The following is a 22540-nucleotide window of genomic DNA, read 5'->3' on the forward strand; positions in this document are numbered from 1 at the left end:
TCCCACTCTCTCCCCATGGCTCAAGCATTTGTTTCCCAAATATTTGCTTTTTCCTCTCTATGTGAATTGTGTTTATCCCCATTTGAGGTACCAAATCACTACCCTCAACAATCTCTTTTGTCTTTAGTTGAAGATGGATTTAAGGTGAGGGTTTGGGCCATTTGGTGAGTTACTCAGTTTTTCTGGGTCTTTCCCTGTATACATGTTATTAAATTTTTGTTTGATTTTCTCCTGTAATCTGTCTCATATCAATTTAATTCTTAGCCTGGCTGGGGTAGAGGAAGGGTGTCTAACTCTCTCTGACAATTCTAATAAACCTATTGTAAAATTAATTAATGACTTTTCAAGTATGCTTATTAAAGATAAATAAAAATATTTCTGTGACCCATATTGGCTCCAGAATTTTAATAGAGAAGAGGTTTTCAGACTATGACTTGGCAGAAATGAATTTCCAAGATATTAACTCCATTTGTGATCATTCTGAAAACACATCATATGTGGGTTTTTTTAAAAGGACTCTATGTTAAATCAATACAAATTTAAAATAAATGTTGTCAAAAGATACTTTTATTTATCCTTACATAATATTTAGAAAATGTAGTCATATTAAATAATGTAAATTTTATTTCATTTTTGGTGGTCTTTTGAGTGTGCAGTTTGAGATTATATGAGATAAAGTCCCTGCCCTAAGCCACCCCATTGTTATCATTATCCACGATCAAATTGTACAAAAGAGGGTTTTATTTCAAGATGAGATCATAACTATCTAGATTAAGTGCTTCAAGTTACCTCTGGTTATCATTCACTTTTTAAAGTTGTGATTATCATCATTCTAAAGTAAAATTTCAAAAATACTAGGCCTTTCAGAAAGATGCTTTGTCTGGACTGTCATTTTCTATGTGGACCCTGTCCCACCCCCAACTTTAGATACTTTAATCTCCTAGACCATTCTCTTTATTCTCTTTACACACCTTTCAGAATTCTAAACTATTCCATTCCATGTACCCCGACCATGTTTCCTTCTTCCATCCTTTGCCAGTTCTTAAAAGCTTTCATTGATTGTTTAAAGAACTAGAATCCTATAATATTTGAGTCAAACTGTGGTTTAGAGGTTGTCTACAACTTTCTCATTTTATAGATGTGGTCACTGGGGTCTAATGAAAGTTAGGTGACTTGCTCAACAAAGCCCAGCTGGGACACAGGTCTTCTGCCTTCTAGTCCAGTGCTCTTTCCCACAGAACTATGGTATCTTTGTTTTCTGTCATCCTGTGAAGTTAAACTGTTTACTCATCCTTCCTATGGCTCTCTAAGGAAACTTTCCTTTTTCCTGAGAAGATTTTTATGCTTGGTAGGGGTTACCTTTTGGTTAAGCTTTGACTCATATGCCTTGCCCTATTAAGTTGGCAACTTCTGTTCTCTCTAAACACTCGTTGAGCTGAGATAAATCTTAAAAAGCAAATAATCTTGTCAACTGGCCTGATCCTTCCTAAAAGAAATTACAGTAGATGACTTTCTTTAAAAAACAATACTAACAACCTAAATGATGATTTGATTTCATTTGATGGCAACATTTATTTTCTCCTAAGGTTAAAATTGGATAGGTTTTTTTGATACAAGGTTCTTAATGATTTAAGTGCTGATCTTTTACAATATGTAATCTTGAGTTTCCAAGAACAGCATCATAATGAAGCATCAGTATAATGAATTAGATGGTCACAAAAACTCGGTTTCATCTTTGAATTTTTGTTTCCTCTCCTTTCTCATAGTCGATCATCCATTAAGAACTGTTTTTCTGAAAATGTCACCTATTTGCATTTCTATTACATTGACACCACCTTATAAAAATCCTTATCACCTGAGACAAGATCCACTGACTCAGTCCCTTCTCAGATGCTCACAGTCAAAATAACTTTGCTTCTCTGCTCATATGTAGTGCTTTGTCAAAAACTTTCAGTGATTCCTGATTGCCTCTAAAATACTATTCTAATCTTTCTGGTATTCATGGCTTTCCAACAATTCAATTTACATATGCCTTTACAATATAATTTTATTAAGCCAGACTCTGTGTCAAGTTATGTTTATTCTCACTGAATCCTCATTGAATCCACATGGCTGCTGCTGCTGCTGCTGCTAAGTCGCTTCAGTCGTGTCCGACTCTGTGCTACCCCATAGATGGCAGCCCACCAGGCTCCCCGGTCCCTGGGATTCTCCAGGCAAGAACACTGGAGTGGGTTGCCATTTCCTTCTCCAATGCATGAAAGTGAAAAGTGAAAGTGAAGTCGCTCAGTCATGTCCGACTCTAAGCGACCCCATGGACTGCAGCCTACCAAGCTCTTCCGTCCATGGGATTTTCCAGGCAAGAGTAGTGGAGTGGGGTGCCATTGCCTTCCACATGGCTAGTAAATGGCAAATGGAAATGGAACCTGGGTATCTCTAACACAGAATCCCAGCCTCTTAAGCACTAGTTCACCAAACAGAACTTCTCTTCCTCTAGCCAGTCTTATTTTCTTATAGTCTCAAATATATTTTATTCAGAATGAATTCCAGTCTCATGATAGAAAGTTCACCAGGAATTCTTTTCTTTCTTAGCTTTTCTAAATTTCTTATAATTTTCCAGTAATCACTCACTGACTTATTCATTCAACTGGTATATCTGAACCTATTTTATCAGATCTTTCCCAGATATTCTAATTACCTCCTGCTTCTTTAAATTATCTATATATTATGTAGCACACTCAAATTTGCTCTAACATTTCATTACAATGTTAGCTGTACATTTTTTTCTCCTTGGAAAGCAACAGCTGTGTCTTGTGATACTTTATAACATTTTCAGTCCCAGTGCAGGGCAAGAAATAGAGTAAGCAGGCAATAACTAAATGTAGGATGATATCTCAATGAGTTGACTTAAGGTGGTAGTTTTCAAGCAACCATTCAAATGAAAGCATAGTGTGTTATACGATGAAAGAGAATCTTTCAACCATGGAACCTGATAAATTTTGAGAAGACCTGATATGAAGAATGTTTTAAAACAAAATAAAAGAAAGCAAAAGGCTTCAAAACTGTCTGTTAAATATTGGCAAGAGGAACATATGAAATTACTGACTCTAGAACTTTTGTCCACTGTATAAACAAAATAATCTAAGAAAATATTCCATATTCTAGATAGTTAAAATAAAGGGATCGCCAGTTCAGTTTGTGTAGCCAAAGAAAGAATACTAAAAGATAAAATCAAATATGTTTGTTTGTGAATATCAAGGGAAATCTGACACTTTCAATGAAAGTCAAAGATAAAAATCACAGATACTAGTATTTCTATAGTTCAGTTCTAATCTATTTTAGTGTAGCAAATAAAACATACTGCCTTTAAAGATATTTTTTCTACTTAGAACAATATAATTCAGCATATTTCAGAAATTAAAAATTTAATTTATCATAAACAGATTTTAAATGTCAACTGTATTTGGTTTAACTTGATTAAGATTTATTTTGTTGTACATATAAATATGTATTTAATTCACTAAATACATCTGCTTAATCTTTATATACAAATACTTTAAATTTCTTATCAAGTTCTTGAAAGAAAATATTAAAGTTTTAATTTTTCTCTTTCATTTCAGGTTTCTGTTTTTTAGTAATAGACTAGCTTCCTAGGTGGTTCTAGTGGTAAAGAATGGCCAGCCAATATAGGAGACATGAGTTGTTGGTTTGATTCCTGGGTCAGAAAGATCCCCTGAAGGAAGGCATGTCAACCTGCTCAAGTATTCTTGCCTGGAGAATCCCATGGACAGAGGAGCCAGGCAATTGACAGTCCATAGGGTCACAAAGAGTTTGACATGACTGAAGTGACAGAGCATGCATGCACAGCCTTTAAATATAACTTAAAATATATAGTTTAAAGTATCTTTTAAGTGATCTTGTTTCATCTATCTTTAAGTTTTGACTCAGATTTTGGTTAGGTGGGAGAATAGCAAAAACAGAAAAAGGAAATTGTTTGGTAAAAATAGGGTCTTGAAAAGAAGCTATCTGAATTTGCCATTCAAAGAAGGCTCATAACTAGGAGAACATGTGGCTTTTCCGTTATTCTCTGGAAAGAACTGAAGACTTGGATTTCTAAATACATTTGTCTGTGAATATTATAAGCTTATGCCATCCTAAGTGAAATACAAACCTCTTATCTTTGAGAGCGACAGGACATACAATCATATTTCAAAACAGAAACATATTCTCTCATTTATTTTTATTAAAATTTAAATAGGAAGAAAGTTTAAATTATTAAAATAGTCTCACCTTTGCTCCTATTGATGTTAATACTAGAACAATATCACACAGTCTTTTAGCTATTAGCTCAGGGGTTGGATATTTTTTAAATTACCAGTTTGGGCACTTTCACCATCTAGTCTTAATATATTTAATAAATTGAATGCAGGTAACATGAGACCAGTACTTTCATTTTACTGAGAAACTAAAAAAAGAAAAATATGATGTTTTATCTCAATTTCAGGTTATCCAGAAGAACTAGAAATCACTGAAGAACCACCAATTCTTTCTTAGAATGAGATTATCATGATATATTTTATAAGAATTCAAAGTATATAACAGATCTACCTGACATAACTAATGTCTGTGTGGGTGTCAAATTCTAACACATCAATACTTCACTAAAAATATTTTGACTTTTTTTTCTTTTTTTTTTGCTTAAGCAATCCATGTATCTGGCATGATAAAATTCAGGAATAAATACATTAGGAATAAATAATGTACCTTAAATATAGCCTATACTTTTCACTAAGAGAGTCAGTGAGTGAGAAAGCCAAAGTTAAGTTCTATTTGACAAAATGCTTTATCTGCTAAAAGTTCAGTAATTAGGTTTCTGGATTTGATGACCATTGCAACATCATTGGGCTTCCCCAGTGGCTCAGTGGTAAAGAATCTGCCTATAATGTGTGTGCCACAGGAGACTTGGGTTCGATCTCCTGGGTCAGGAAGGCTCCCTGGAGGAGGGCATGGCAACCCATTCCAATATTCTTGCCTGGAGAATTCCATGGACAGAGGAGCCTGGAGGGCTACAGTCCATGGTATTGAGAGAGTCATACATGACTGAAGTGACTTAGCACAACAAGGCAATATCAGTAATCTACATAAATGTTGGTATAAAATCAAATTTCTAGTTTGTATGTGTCCTCTCATGTACATTCCTAGTTACACGACTAGTATGGTTCCTGCTCAGAAGGCAACAATCTCTAATAATAATATATCCTTCTGAAATGACTTTCTTTCACTAAAACCCCCCAAATCCAATTTTAAGCTGATGTCAAGATTCTAAACATATCTGTAACAAAGAAAAAACTGCTTCTGAAAGATGATTATTTACTAGCAACTCACTGCTTGAATTCTCATTCTTTCTGCACATGTCTTTTTTTTTTTCCTAAAATTTCCTTCTTTATCCACAAGTGTCTTAGTTATACGATCCTAGAGCTTTCTTAAAATCTGTTTGAGTCATGTAAGATCTAGCCTTCTTGAGAGTAACAATAACAAAAAAATATTACTGGATAGAATCTGGGAGCTGATCCCTCCATAATCCATAAGACTTCTTCAAATATCTCAAATTCTGGATGTTTTTATAAATTCTCACTTTGGATTTCACTTGTTTCTCACTTTGCACTTCTCCCCTATGGAGGGACCAATTTGAAATAGGGTATTAAATTCGGGAAATACTGATGTTATGTTTATGGATAACAACATAAAACATGAGAAGTAACACTGGAAACCATTAATAGCAATGAAAGAGGCCTGGTAAGCGCTTCTATAAGCATGGAGAAATACTGGTTGAAACAATATTACCTCCCTTTCCTCTTAGATTTTTCTAACCACAGCTTTCAAAAGATACCTTAAAATTTCACTAATATATATTACTTCACACCAAGTCTAACCTGACCATATTTACAATTACATATCATTTAAATTACATCAGCTGCTTATTTAAAGTAAAAAATTTCTTAATAATGATATATTTTCTATAGAAACACTTTGGATTTTACCAAAATTTTTGTAACCTTATTATCCATTATAGTTTGATTGTCAGTTACCATCCATATTTTACATGTAATAAAATTCCAAACTGATGACAATTTCCTAAGACCTATATAAGAATCTAATCCTTAATAGAAGACTGGCACTGATGTTTAATGATGATAAAAAAACCTTAGCATATAACTGATAAGACGTGTGAAGGTTTTTTATTCTGCTATTACATTTGTATGTGGGTATTCAAATAACTATTATGCACAGGTGGCAAGCTGGTTTCTTAATCCTGTTAAGTTAAAAAAATATAAATGTATAAAGAAAATAGGATTAAAAATAGGTGGGGGAGGGGTTTCCTTCAAATAAATGGAACCCATTCTTTTGAAAGAAAACTCCCCTCTTACCTTAGTCCTGGAGCTGGTTAGTTCTCCTCTGTCCTCCTCCTAGGGGAGAAATACCCAAAGTTAAACAATAATAGAACATGGTCTTGTATTAAAGTCAAGTTCAGTTCTGGCGGATCCTTTTCTCATGTCTCACAAGACACTACCAACTGTCTGATATACTGGAGCATTCACTGAATTGAACTTAAGATCCATTTAAGGATTAAACCAACATTAGCTTTGTAAGGGGGACAAAATTGTCTGCTCTTTAGTCTACTTTATTAGAGCTCCAATAAACTGAATACTGATTTAGAGCAAAGTGATTTATGGAAGAGCATTGACTTGTTAATTTTCATCAGCTGGAGTGAATTATGTAGGGTGTACCATGAGAGTACCTAGAGTTCCCCAGGTAGGAGAGGCATGCTGTGATGTTTCAACCCCTTTCCCTGATGTTCATGTCTTTTGAGGGTATAATTATAGTGCTAGAGGCAACATCATGTTTGGAGCAGTACTAAATCTGATATGAACTAGAATTATTGTAAACGTGAAAAAAAAAAAAAAAACCCTTAATAGGTCATTAGATTGGAAGACTAAGAAAAAGTCTGGGAGATGAATATGATTGCAAATTATGTGATTTAATTTTTCAAAACAGGGAATCGGAGGTAAGATAAATATGGGATTTTTTTTTTTCTTAACGTGTCTATCTAACTAGGACTCTTGGCTTCTTTGGAGAGAAACAAGATAGCATAGTGAAATGAGCATGGATTTGGTAATTATACAACAATGGGCTTCTATTCCAGTTCTGTCATTTCTCAGTTATTTGACTTGAATTTCAACAACATCATCTGTCCAGATGAAGATACCAAAAAATATGTTCATATATGTATGCTTGATATGTAATAGATATTATTTTTTTAATTTTCATTTATATGGTCTCTGATATGGTCTTTTTTAAAATTGGAGTTTTTGCTGTACAATAAAGTAAGTCAGTTACACATGATATATTTTTTTCTTACTTGAATGACTTCATCTCTTCAGAGACCACTGTCTAATTAATTGATCTTAGAGCCAATTCCTGGATACCCCTTGACATAATTTCAGGGATAGTGACTGGCTCCCATAAAAAAATCAAATACCAGACAGTTAATTAAATTCTGTGAGACATAGAGGAAAGTGGAGACCAAGAATGAGCCTGAACCCATACAAGATCATGTGCTATTGTTATTTAACTTTGGGTAACTTATTAAAATTCTTTATCAAGTAAAATGACATCAAGTGAGAAAATGGATGTACTTTTGGAAGCTCAGGTTGTCACAATATATTCCAGAAATATCAAAATGAAGGATGTTGTAGCTGTTACTCAAATGGCTATTATGAATATATGCAGGGAAAAAACACTGTATGGAAGATTCTGTATTATACATCTATTACTATTACCACTTATTTAGCATGAGATTCACCCTATGATCTTGAATCACTTTAAAGTTCCATAATATTTCTATGGCACAATAAAACTCCTCCAACTACAAATATGCACATTTTTCTCATCCTTAGAAACTTTAGTGTCATCTCTTTAATGAATATTCTAAGAATGGCTCTTTTGACAAACCTGTCTTTATCCATTATATTCTATAAATTCTAAAGAAAATATACAGAAATACTTTCCTTTTTTTTTGAAAAAGATACATTCAGAAATCATAAATATATGCTATAAATATAAAAAAAAGAGTATATTTTACGAAACACCTACTTCGTCCATGGAGACCACTTATATGACAGAGTTTTGACAGAAATACCTTTATATTCCAAATAATCTGAGAATCTATGAAAAAGAAAAACTGTAGGTACACTGCCAGGCTTGGTTACAATCACAATGGCTGTGCAGTCTTCCTGCTTCAGGGCATTAACTGATGGCTATTTATGATGAAGAAAAAAAAATGGAAAAGAAATTAAATAGTAATAAAGCTGTTTGGGGATATTGTGGTGCCCTTAAAAATCAAAACTCTCAAGTATTACATACTGAAACAATACAGGATACTATATTATATAGATCAATTTTTTAAATCATATCTAGATATGGAAAAATATGTTTCATTCTTAAAAAACAAAGAAAGTCCTTCTACATACATGTGCTTCACTTTAGCTGTTTTACTACCACTCATATAATTCAAAGGATTTTGTCAGATTTGCATATTGCCCCAAATTTGATGTCAGTATTTAATTTTAAAACTCTATAATTATACAAGAACTGTGTCTCTCTGGTTCTCTCAGAGAAGTGGTTTCCTTAAATACTTTTCCATTTCACATTGTAGACAGACTATGATAAAAGCAGCTATTTACTTAATTAGTGAATTACTTAATCCCAAAGCCTAATGAGCTTCTATTGAAATTCTGGGAATGAATTTCGCCCTCGTGTTATTAAGTGTCCACCGCTTCAAAGAGGTATAACAGAAATTTTTTGGTTGTTTTCCTAAAGACAGTTCAGGACATGACCCAGAATCTCAGACTCTCAAAATGAGACAGGAATTTAGATGTCACTTTCTGTACTCTCTGAGATGTGAGAATCTCTTCTATTTGAACAATTTGGGAAACATAGCCCATTTCCCCTCATTATTTGAACCAATTTTAATTGTTGTAAAATCTTTCTTTGTGTTGACCTGAAACCTACCTCTGTCTAGTTTGGTTAACTTAGCAGAGTTTCTTTAGTTTATAATATGAATTAAATATAATTTCTTGAGCTCTTACATGGGTATTTTCAATATACCTTGAAATTATCAATATTAATGAAACTACAACATAGAATAATCATAGAATCTATTCAATAACCTTTCAAAGTAAACTATAGTTATAGTAAAGAGGTTTTTTTTTTTTGTTGTTGTTGTTGTTCTTTTCCCTTAAGAGCACTGGAGAGAGTCAGAAGATCTCATTTCCAATCTCAGCTGTGTGGGACTGTGGGCAAGTCACTTAACATCTCTAATTTACGTCTTCCTTTATAATAAAATGACATCATAAGAGGGTTAAAAGGAGCAGGTAAATATATATATATATATATATATATATATATATGGTTTGAAAGCTATAATGCTGTATTTTTACTAATATTATTTCATTTCTGAAATAGCCTGCCCAGTAATTTTTATAGTTATACATTAAGCTAAATTCAAACATTATGTCTTAAAAGTGAACAAATTAAAAATATTAAATGATAGACTAACATCTGATTCTTTGCCTTATATTATCATTACTTTATCATTTCATAGAAAGTAATTCTTTTCTTTTGTTTGTTTTTAGTCTATGCCCTTCATATTTACTCTGGAAGACAATCAGGTCCATTTTTTGGGGATCCTATTTACTTCTGGCTAGCCTAGCCTCAAACATAAGCCAAAGGTTAGTGTATTGATTTAGGGTTCTCGATACTGGTTTAATTTTAAGTTTTCTATTTCTCATGGTTTTAAAAAAGCATTTGCTTTTCATGCTAAGTCAGTAGCAATGACTTTTTGATAATACTTTTTCTGTGGTCCTAGTTACAAGTGCCTAAAAAGAGAGGAGACTAGGGACTGGGGATCTGGTGATATCTTCTCTTATTTACTAATAGTATTCTAGCCTGTTACTCTATCAAAAAGGATGTTCAGAAGTTGTATATCTCTCAGCTCCAAATATGAAATGACTAGGCTTCTATAATAGCAGAGGCCTTGCAGATAGTTCTTGACAGTTTTTATATAAACTTGCATAGTAAAGCAACAATGGAGAGGGATCCATTTACTCATATCGCTTTTGAAAGTGAGTTGCTTGTGTTACACTTGTTTGATTGACTCCAGTTTGATTTTTATTTTGGCAAACTCCCAGAGAATTAATGCTTAGAGAAAACATTGAATTTTTACCATTTCTGTAAAAAAAGTACTTGTGCATTTTCTTCATTGAGAATCATAGAGAAAAAGCAATATAAATAAAACCATGGTTATTTCAATATGATGTCATGATTTTGGTCAGTAGAGTTTCAAACAATAGATTTCTTGCACATTTTGGCATAGTATACTTTGAAAGGCACAATTTAATGCTAAGAATATTTTTATGCCTTTAATGTTTTTTCATTGTTGAGTCGTGTGACGGTAAAGAAACGTGTTGAAATGGCTTTACAAAGTTTTTAAAAGTGTATTTCATTCTTTAAATGAGTCCTAACAATATTTTAGGTTTTCAGAAAGTATGGTACCTATTCATTTAAAATAAACTACTTTTAATCATGAAAGGAGAAGGCAGTGGCAACCCACTCCAGTACTCTTGCCTGGAAAATCCCATGGATGGAGGAGCCTGGTAGGCTGCAGTCCATGGGGTCGCTAAGAGTCAGACACGACTGAGCGACTACACTTTCACTTTTCACTTTCATGCACTGGAGAAGGAAATGGCAACCCACTCCAGTGTTCTTGCCTGGAGAATCCCAGGGATGGGGGAGCCTGGTGGGCTGCCGTCTATGGGGTCGCACAGAGTCAAACACGACTGAAGTGACTTAGTAGCAGCAGCAGCAATCATGAAAAAGCCGTTTGTGGTATTAATGGAGGATAGACAATGTATTCATAGTATTTCTAACTTCTGTTTGTATAATTATTATTTATAAAATGTTCTTGGAGTCAATATACTGTCATTTATGAGAAGGTTTGAAGCCAGGTGAGGTATTTTGGAGAGTTGAATGGTGACTTTCTAGTCAGGTGTTGCCAGGTGCATATGATATTATGCTTGTAGCAAAGCTATCTCAAATGTATGTTATATCATTTTGAAAACAAAAGTTATAGGACTGAGTTTTGGGGAGAAATAAACATTTATAAAATAAACAGGTTACAGTTTCTTATTTCTACTTAAAACAGAATATAATTATAAACTATAGTCTTTACAATTTTCCAGTTCATTTCAAATGACTGTCAAAATATTTTATCTTCCTTCTCTTACATATGAATAACAAACCAGTCCAAACAAACTCAGCTGATATTATCTTAGCTGAACAGACCCATTGTTCACTTGCTTTCTTGCTTCTCTGTGTCCCCTTTATAACCTGAACACTAATACTGCAATTCTAGAAACCAATTCTTGTAGTGAGATGTTCCATAAAGATGAGTGACATAATATGGAACTTGTCCAGCTATTAGACATATACCAAGAGGAAACACATCTACAGCATATTTATACATATCAGATTATGAACTTTGGTCTTAGAGACAACTTTATGTTTCCTAAATATATATATCATGTGTAACTCAAGGTTATAGATTCTGCACTCACATTAGTTGTGAATTAACCTGAATTTATAGGATATAGATATTCTTTGGGGGAATTCTTTATACTTAAGAGTATTTGTTTACAAGATAGTAGTGTGGGATGAAAGAACAGCAGTGTGGAATTCTGGCTTTTCACTGCACTGTCAAAATGGAGATTTAGTCTTAGATCTCTTGTTAAATCAGTTTGTGAAGGTTTACCTTCTTTTTTATCAATTTTATCTTGTTAAATTTAATCCTCTATGAAGTAGTATAAACTAAAACAGCCACATATTATTCACTTTTCTCAGGCAAGTTACTAAAATATAGCTTCTAAATGTAATGGAGAGCTGAATATTGGATTTAGAAACAGCTGAATATTGAATTTAGAAGCGGTTAAATGGCGTTACCTAGCTAGCCACAAAACATCCCTAGAGAGAACAACTTGAAATCTATTTGGTAAATTCTCAGTTGGAACTCAACAACCATTTGTTGAATAAATTGGCAAATGAATGAAGGCAAATCATATTAGCATTTTTTTAATAAGTGGGAAAAATGAAAAACGTTAATATTTGATGAATTTTAAAGAAATGTAGAAAAATGCAAGATTTTTTTCCTTTGCGTGGGAAGTTGTAATTTTAATCATCTTTTAATTGTAGGAAAGAGTTAAATGAAAAACCTAAAATTTTAAATGGCAGTGGAAAGTTTTATGTTTCCTACTGTACTCAATATCAAGCAAGAGAATGATGGAATGTATGAATGGTAAAGAGGAGCATTTCCCCCTGGGACACATTTAACACTGATACCTTTACCATGTGAATGTGAAATACTTGATGTTTCCACATCTCTAACAGCAAATAGGGTAAGTGCTTAAGCATATCACAGCCAGGGGGAATTGCATGTGTTTGTATGCTGAGAGGTGCTATTGATGTCTGTATGAGTGCATTTTTCTAATCCCTAGGCTAGGCTATCAGACTAAGTTCCGAAACATAAAGAGATCACAAGAACTAAGTTTTTGTGTAAGATTTTTAAATGTGTCAGTTATCTGTAGCATTTTTTAATATATGTTATCTGTAGCATTTTTAATATGACACCAAATGAAATGAAGGATATTTATAAATGAGAATTTCTCTTTTTTCCCATAATAGTTAAAAAAAAAACACAAAACTGTGTACTAATCTTCTGTAATTCATTTCCAGAAAACAAATTAAAAGTACTTGAGGCCGAGTACTAATAAGTACTCAGCTTTAAATTTCTGCACTTTTAAGTTTTACTAGTGTCTACCTTAAGTGCTAAAAATTGACTTGTTACTAACACCAAAAATAGACTACAATTTTATTCTTACAATTTGAAGAAACTCCTCCTTTCTAAACTTTCTAAGAACTCCTGAACTGATGATTAAATATGTCCCACAAATTTTACATAGGAAAGTGGTTGTTTACAGATAATATACTTTTCACACATGAAGTTAAATGTTAAATTGAATACATCTGCTCTAAAAAATACTCCAAAGTGGAAGAAACATAATTTGGCATACAGAGAACTCTATCTACTCTGACACAGATTTAGAATTGAGCCGAGTGTCTGATGAGGGCAATGATCGTGTTAAACACTCAAATAAAAAGTCAATGAAGATGTGCCCTGCTTTTCCCATGCTTAGTACTTCGTCCCCTCCTGCCACGCTATTACTGTGGGGGTTCTAAGTTGGCTTCTTTCAAACTAAGCATGATGTGCTTGGTTTCAAAGGATCAGCTCCCAAGTCCAATTGGACCTCTTTTCCCTCCAGATTTCAAACACTGATGAAGTTCTGAAGTTCTTTTGGGGCTGCTTTCTCTCGGAAGACCCTTTTTTTGACAGATCATTAGTTTATACTAACAGCAGTTCCACAAATACTGCGTAGCTTTAGAGAAGGTAACCTGTGAACGGGGACTATAAGTATTGAATAATAAAAGTAGAGGAAATTAGTTTTTTCCTTTTTAAATTTTATTTTTAGTTGCACTATGTGGCTTGCAGGATAGTACTTAGTTCCCTGGACAAGGTCTGAACACGGGTCCAGGGCAATGAAAGCAACAAGTCCTAACCACCAGACCTCCAGGGAATTCCCAGAAGACTAGTTCTTTAACTTGACTTCAAATGTTAAGGTCAAGTATACACATTCTTACAAAGGCCAGGAGAATTCTGAAGATATGATCTACTTCTAGGTTCCCTAGAGGTACTTGAAGATTCTAGATACCATGAATATCTTTAAAAAGGGTATTCCTCATTTAAAAACCATGTAATAGCCAACAAATCTGTATTAACTAAATTATGATTCACTCTAAGGAATCTTTAGCAGTTTACTTACTGCATGGCAAAGTTAAAAGTATAGAAAGTAGTGTAATATAGATAGTATACAAAAGAAAGTACTATTTTGATAGTAAAGTATACAACTTTACTATGTATACTTATATAGAAGGAAGATTTTTTCCTTTTCTTAAAGTCTCATGTTGCCCATGAATCAAAACAGCAGCATTTGAAAGAAAGCCATAATTAATGACAATGAAATAGACCAGTCTCACTGTATCCAAAACTATTAACCCAAAAATCCGGTTAAAAAAGATCTTACAGGAAAATAGTCTTAACTGAACAAATAAGGAAGAAAGCTTTCAAAGATACTTTGATGCAGGTATACCCTCTGGATTTTGCTCTAAGGACTGTGATTCTTTTGCATTTTCTTTTTTATACAGAAGCTGCCTATTAGTCCATCTCTACATTCTTCTCTACGTTAGTTTCCCTGTTTTGAAGCAGAAGGTTACTGGTTGAATAAGAACAAGAATTTAAGCTTAATGAGCCTCCTACTCAGCAGGGCTAAGTGTGAAGGAGTGAAGAGGTGTGGGTAAGGTGAATGCTGGTTAGCCCTCAGTGCCCTTCCAGTATTCTCAAAGGCAGGACAAAATGACTGTTTTTGTCTTGCAGGGGCCAGCTTGCTCAGGAAATTGTGGCATGTGTAAAGCAAAGCACATAAACAACTCTTCACCCAGGAAGCTGAGTTTAACAACTGCCTCATTAACAAGATCCAGGGAAAGACAGGAAAAGCAGGGGGAGGCCAGAGCTGATTATTATACAGTTCTAGACAGATGAAGTCCTTCAGCTTTCCCCCAAACAATCCCTGTAGTGTGGATTTGACAAAGTGGCACATTTAAGACGGGAACACTGTTGCTATCAATGGGAGTCCGGCGCACCAGTATCTGCAGGCCAAATTCAGTCCCTGGAACTTGCCTTTATCAGTAGACACAAGACAGAGGACAAGGCAGCCACATCCACAGAGAATTAACTAAGAGCAAATGCTACATCCAGTGAATGCAATCAATAGTCTGAACAGTGATCTACATATCAACCACCATAGCTGTCTCCTTTTGGGTTTTTTAAAAATAATTTATACTTTGTACTCTTGTAGTTACTATTTTGATGGAGATGTATTTGCCACATGGCCTCACTGAGATTACATCTTTCTTATATTTCATTAAACAAAAGAAACCCTTTAAAGACCAAATACCCTGATGCCTGATTCTGAATAGCTAACATGTTTTGGGGTAGAATTTTATCATGGATAATTGATTTATTTATTTTGATATTTCACAATTCTTTATTGATCTATACTTTGCCCAGCATTATTTAAGAACTACAGATTCCTCTGTTATAGTTAGAGGATTCCCATGGATAATTTATGTTGGACTTCCCCCTTGCACAATTCTCCAGTTTCACATGGGAAGTATGTTTAAATAAACCTGACTTCAGAATTGCCAAAGTTTACACTCAAATTTGTCTTTACTGGCTAACTTTTTTCTATCTCTTTAAAAACCATCCCTTTTGAACATAACATGAAACCACTCTCTAATTGTTACAGTGTTGTTTACAAGCACAAAATATTGGTTTAACACAACTTTTCAGTACTAGTATTTGTTTCTTATATTTGTCTCAACTCCTCCACCATCCAATACAGACACCCAAAGCACTCTGCAGTTGCCCCTTGGAAACCAATCATATATTATTATATCGTTTTCACTCTTAACTAGGCAATAGTACAGGTCTTATTACCTTAATTTTCCAAGGCTTACCAGAAACATCATTTCTCAAGATCAGGTTCTTGGTTAATTCCTTTAGCAAAGATTCTGATTTCCTCTTGAATCTGTGCTTTGTATGAATCTCTCCTAAACAGCACTGAGACCAGAGTAATTTGTCAGTTGTCACTTTTGACCCTGGCTTTATTCTAGCCCCAGTAACCAAAAAGCAGCCTTTATTACTTAAGGAAAATAGGAAACACTGCCTCCTGGACATAAACATGTGGATTTTCTATGTCCAGGACCAAAAGGGTAAAAAGGGCAGGTTTTACCAACATTTCCTTAAGAATTAAAGTGCCACTTTTAACACTTGTGGGCTATTAACCACATGTGTGATGCTTTAGTCATAAGTCATATTTTAGGGGTCTATGTGTTAACAATTTTGCATTGTTATTGGGTCTAATTTTACAGATCTTACTTATGCCACACTCCCTTTGCAACAGGTGAGAGTGTGACTTGAGTAAGCACCATAAAATCAGAGCCCAGTTTTCCCTCCTGCATTTTTAAATAAATGTGATTTGCAAAGTTAGCATCAGTACAACATCAGGATTTTCTAAAAATATAATGATGTCATAATAAATGAAACATTGAAATGGAAAAAAAAAGTGTTTTTCTAGAAGATGTTGATTTCTTCATAGAAACTAGTGGGCAGGCATAATTTTAAAAAATAATGAAAAATGTAGAATTATTACTGACACAATGAGAATGTAGATTTCAGTGACCAAAAAAAGTTGATGAGATATAGAAGCATATGCTACCCATGTTTTAGGCCCACTGGAAGCAGCTAGTGTTCAACCAGTTTGGTTTTTATATGGCCTTAAAAGATATATGTCGATTATGATTAATTATTCTAAAATTAAAAAAAATTACCTGGTTGTTGACCAAAAAATATGAAATGGAGAGAAAGAAAAACAAACAAACATACCATGTTCACACACAAAACAAAATAATTCTCTCAGGGACATCAGGGAAGGTGGAATACTATAACAACACATGTTATATTGTTATACTATTCCACCCACCTTAATGAAGAGCCCTTGGGCGTTGCTACTCCATAGCCTTTTGAATCCAGATTTCCTCCAACTTTCATTGTGTCACATGGCTTTCGCTGCTCAATGTATTCATTCATAGTGGACTCCAGGAGAAAGGCAAATTTGCCCTTGGATTTTCGGACACGAGCTACTCCCTCAGCTGTAGTCCTAGTGAACACTGATGGCTCTGCTGATCGCATGTAGGTCCACATCTTTTCATACACTGCTATTTTTGATCTCTGGAGGAAATTAAAATAAAATTAAATACAGGAAAGAAGGGAACAAGATGTTAATATTGACTGAACTGGAATCAGGATAAAGCCTTTTACATTACCCCCTAATTCCAATTTGTCATAATTAGAAAACTGCCTTTTACCATTAAGAAAATCAATGAAATGAAAGATATTTAAAAGTGATATTTGATGAAAAAGGTACCTCATGTCATAATTACCCTAGTTAACTGCTTAAAGAACAACTTATTGTTTTTATAAAATATATACATCCATAGAGAGAGTTGTACTGAATTATAGCAAACAAGGAGGATTGTTATATTGTTTTATTTTTATATTTTTCCATGTCTCCAAGTGTTAGTGAGAACCATTCTAAAAAGATACATACAAAATATGCAGTTCCTATCAAGTCAGTAGTTGAGCACCAAAGGAGGAGGAGAAATCTGCCCTAGTTTGTAAACCAAATATCTATAAAACAAGAATCAAATTTTAGGTCCACCAAAGCATTTTTAGACCTTTTCTAACAAAGTGTCCAAATAGAACATACATTAAACTTAAAGAGAAATGATTCCTGTTTTTCCACTTTCTATTTTGGAAAGTTAGTTTTTCTAATCCCTTGACTTCAGTAAAGAAACTTTATTTTTTTTATTTATTGGCTCGATCTACACTGCTTTTTGTACTTAATTTATTCAATTCCTTTTGTGGTTATCTGCATTTATATTAAATTTTTTTATCCACACATTCTTTTTTTTTAATTTGAAAATATATCCAAGTGAATGCAAATGTCCCTAAGGATGTGTTTAATAAAATAGAAAAGCCTGAATCCTGTTTGGTGTTTGTTAATACAAAGATACACACAGACTTTTATCTGGTTTAGTTATTTTTGTTCAATAGCAAAGTGGGGAAATTTTGCACCTGAATTAAAACTAAAAGCAATGGAGATTTCCACCAAACTTGACTCTATGCATGAGGCCAAATTCTGAGTATCGTGTATACTTATTTAAGCCAACTTTGGTTACCAGAAGATAGAGTCCAACAAGAAGCAGATATTCAATAACTGACAAGGAACCTGAATAGCAAACTTAAGAATACATGTTCTGGGCAAAAGCAAATTACTCAGATGATTGATTAAAAGTGGTGTTCAAAATTTTTGCTTCATAAGATGGGAATTTAGCAATCAATAAACCTATACAATAAACCACACAAGATATTCGCATATGTAAAAAATCGAACTCCAGATATTTTATGTTAATATACATTCAGATAGTGATAAATATCAGATGGGAAATAGATATCCTGAAAAGTTTCAGGAAATAGAAATTATTTATTTCAGGAAATAGGTATCTGAAATGTTTTTACATTATATACTTAAAAATATCTCATGATACAGAGATCCTGATATATTTGTGTATGTGTGTTCAGGTAATGACAGGTTTCTTCTCGCTACAGAAATCCTCATATTAGGAACATTCTATGCCAACTATATTTCAATTGCAAAGATTCTATGTGGTTCCAGGGCAGAAGATTATCTGAATTAATAAGATCCACTAGGGAGGCCATATTGCCTGGCCTCATTCATTTCATCTCTAATAATGAAGTTCTCTTCCAGAGAATGAACTATTCCATTTTATAGTGAGTTCCAATCTCTGAAAATCATAAACTCTCTGGATTACTTAATCTTGTCTTTAAACATCTATTCTGGTTATTTTAATTTAGAGACTTGATGGTAAACATCTATCAGCCATATAGTAATACATATACATATATATATATATATATATATATATATATATATTTGCTTCACTGTGTATACTAAATTGAAACTAGAAGAAATAAAATCTGAGTATTATTTTGATCAAAATTTCTCTAAAAAAATTTAAGAATACAAGAATCATGCTTGTTACTTGCCAACTTTCTTATTATTCAGTATCTCGTTACAGGAACAAGAAACAAGTAAACAAAACTAACACAGCAAAATGGAAAAAAGAAAGATTTTAGGGCTTGGTAATTATGCAAGTAATTTTACAATATAAATGCAACAGAAAATTAAAGCAAGTGATTTTTGTAAAGGAATAAAATACCTTTGTTATTGATATTTTATTGTAGTCCATTCCCATAATATTAATGTGAGGAAGATTACTGCTGTATTTGTTTAAATCATATTGATTACATATACCATAAATGCAAAAGAAACTAACTCCTTTAAAATCCTGAAGAAAGAGGAATCTTTAGTGTAATTATGCTTAACAGTTCTTATGTATCAGTATAATATAAATTAGGAATGATGAAAGAAACTTTTTATAAAAAATTTATATGGTGTGTCACAATGTTAGTGTTTAAAAATTCTGATTCTGATTTAAAAGGGGCAAGGTTTAGAAAAAATCAAATCCACATGGTGGAGAAGGTCAAGTGGGAGAATTCAAGAAGTAAAGCACTGGAAATAATATTGCTGTGCCTTACCTGTCACTGTATGAGAGTGTTGTTAAGGAACGAGGGCAAGGTAATCGTTATAAATTTGATAAGACAGGCTAAACTCAGGAAATTTCTGCAGACCCAGCAAGTTCATAAATGTAATGATAATAGCATGTTTAATATCTTCATCTTCAATTGTAAAGATCAGGTTTGGGGAGTGAATATGCTCAAGGTAATAAGCAAAGGTAATATATCACCATTTTTTAAAATCATAAAATTAATGTCAGTTTCATCTTTATTATGAAACACAATATATGGGAAGCTATTTAATTTAGAACACTATTTTATTTAAAATAATTCTTGGAGATTTAAAAATGTGCTTTCTTTTTAATTTCTCAAAATTAAGTATTTTGCCATTTTTGCTTTTAATATAAATATAAAAATGTCATACACTGTAGTTGATATTTACATTGTTATCATGTGAATTATTTCCTGCTTTTAGTAGCTTATGCAGCAAGACTAAAGTTCCAGTAAGAGCTCATCAATGCACTATGATCATATTATAACAACTGAGATACTAATCTAATTTCACTGATGACAAACAGGCACAGGATAAAATTGCACTGAAATGAAAATCAGTGTGTTCAAATCAGGTATAATGTAAAAGTGCCTTTACAAAAGCCAGTCATTAAGTGACAAACACAAAATTTATTTAAATGCCTTTGCTGCTGCTGCTGCTAAGTCGCTTCAGTCGTGTTCGACTCTGTGCGACCCCATAGACGGCAGCCCACCAGGCTCCGCCGTCCCTGGGATTCTCCAGGCAAGAACACTGGAGTGGGTTGCCATTTCCTTCTCCAACGCATAAGCGTGAAAAGAGAAAGTGAAGTCTTTCAGTCGTGTCCGACTCTTCGCGACCCCATGGACTGCAGCCTACCAGGCTCCTCCGTTCATGGGGTTTTCCAGGCAAGAGTACTGGAGTGGGGTGCCATTGCCTTCTCCTTAAATGCCTCTATGTGTATGGTTAACAAGGTGCACATAACAAGAGACTTATCAAGTTTCTTAATGGGGCAAAACCAAGGCAATAGTTGAATTCAGATGTTATTTTCCCCTTGGCTTAAATCTTTTCCTAGAACAACGGCAACATTTTTTGAAGTCCTGAGTATAGATAACTGCCTGAGGCAATTTAGTGAAGCTGACAGATGTACCATTACTGTGTTCCTGTAAGAAAACATTTTGATAGGGACGAAAATACCTTTCATGGTCTATTTCTTCAGTCTATCAGACAAATAGTTTATTTAAACCAGGTCATCATGTATGAGAGAGGAGGAAGAACACAGGGTAGGAAATGAATGAGGTTTTTATCAGAGAAATGAAATTTATGAATTCCTGGAAGTGTGCTTCCAGGGAAAATGATTTTCTTGTCCCATTTGGGTTCAACTTTTCTACAGCATAAATACCTATACTTATGAAACTCTTTCAATTTTAAAATTGGAATTGGGTAGGACAGAAAGGAGATAGGGCATGGTGACTGAACAACTTATATGGAAGACTCTGTGTCTAGGAAGCAGTTTTCTTTATTCCTATATTTTTAATCAATATATTCTCTTATCTACCTCATTAGTTTTTTAAATTTGAGAAGTTTTTAAAAATTTTATAAAGATTAGAAATAATATTTTCAATATACTTGATGACAAAGAGATTTACAGAGAGTCAGCTTTGAAATATTTTCAGGAAATCACTCTGATGTTTCTTTTCTCCTTTTTCACTCAAAGCAGAATGATGAACTTATAAACATTTGCTTTATTTACATGAAAACCAGCCATCATTTTTTAGTAAAATGCAATGAATAGAACAAATGTGTATACTATTTATACTGATTTTTAGGCAAATCACTACATTTTACCTACTTTCTTTTGTGTGAAACTTTAATGACAACCCACTCCACGATTCTTGCCTGGAAAACCCCATGGACAGAGGAGCCTAGAAGGCTATAGTCCTTGGGCTTGTAGAGTTGGACACCACTGAGTGACTAACACTTTCATCTTTTAGATTTCTAGCAAGGTTTTGAAGTTATGCTCAAATGTATTAGAGCAGTATGCTATTATATTAAGCTTTAGAGACTGGGATGCACTTAGTAAGTTAAAAAAGTTTGGCTAATTAAGTTTATTCATAGCGTATGGTTAATAAAATATATTGTCATGACTATTATTTATAGTTTTAGAAAAATCTACAAATACTTTATAATTAACTTAAAATTTTATATCTCTTTGTAATGTTCCAAATTGTTGACAAATATGTTCACTGTCTGTTTTTTTCTTTTTTAAAAACACAATGTGCAGGGATGGGTTGGACAGTTTTAGAATAATTTGCTGTGTTACATCAGTGATTTAGTTTTACATCAGTGATTTAGTGTTACATCAGCATTTATAGTATATAAGAATACTATAATTGAATTTTTTTAAAAAAGAGAAATATCTTATCAAAATTCAAGTGCATGAAACTTAAGCCTGGCTTAAGGAGTAACTTGCAACCTGAATGAGAAAACAATAAATGTATACGTTTAAAATGAAAGTATAATTTCCCAAGTACTATATATTAGTGAATTTGCTTTAAAGGGCTATCATTAATTTTACATAATAGTTTAGGAAAATAGTGAAATATATCTTGTCCTCTAAATTGTTAAATATCTAGTCTCTAAGCAATTGATGTTTAATACTAATATAAGATGCAATTATTACCTAGCTAAATATCTGTGAATATGTTACCCTTACTACTTTTTAGTTTTTTGGTTCTGAAGTCACAAAATGAACCTTTATCTCTGATCAGATATTATGAAATTTATATTTCTGGATTTAAGTAAAACAAGAGTAAAAGAGATTCTCTGATCAAAAAATTCATCCTTAGAGTGGCACTAGGGGCTGAAAACCAAAAACCTCCAAAATACTTGCCATCCTGATGGCAAGCCAAAGGAATCATATCCATATGTGAAATGCAATTATATCAGTTTGAGCAATTTTATCTGCAAAAGCAGAGAAGTCAGCTCAAATGAAATACCACACAATGTTTTACAAGGGTGCTAGAACTTAGTAATTATTGTTCTCTTTATCTAGTGAGAAAGCAAAT

The 22540-nt window shown here is 33.4% G+C and overlaps 1 protein-coding gene across 9 annotated transcripts in view; it reads right to left on the reverse strand.

Annotated features, from left to right (window-relative positions):
* GRIA4 (glutamate ionotropic receptor AMPA type subunit 4) overlaps nucleotides 1–22540 on the reverse strand; it is a 679480-nt gene that overhangs the window by 34675 nt on the left and 622265 nt on the right. For 7 of the 9 annotated variants that reach the window (XR_011570807.1, XM_070803290.1, XM_070803285.1 and 4 more), the window contains one exon: nucleotides 16767–17014. Coding sequence is in view for 8 of the 9 variants with exons in the window: in XM_070803290.1 (XP_070659391.1) it covers nucleotides 16767–17014 (248 nt within the window). In the remaining variant the exon portion in view is untranslated. Of the gene's footprint in view, nucleotides 1–6425; nucleotides 6465–16766; nucleotides 17015–22540 lie in introns of all 9 variants that reach the window. The other 2 variants (XM_070803291.1, XM_070803292.1) reach the window with 1 other exon arrangement.

This window comes from Bos indicus, chromosome 15, assembly GCF_029378745.1.
Source record: "Bos indicus isolate NIAB-ARS_2022 breed Sahiwal x Tharparkar chromosome 15, NIAB-ARS_B.indTharparkar_mat_pri_1.0, whole genome shotgun sequence".
Classification (NCBI taxonomy): domain Eukaryota; kingdom Metazoa; phylum Chordata; class Mammalia; order Artiodactyla; family Bovidae; genus Bos; species Bos indicus.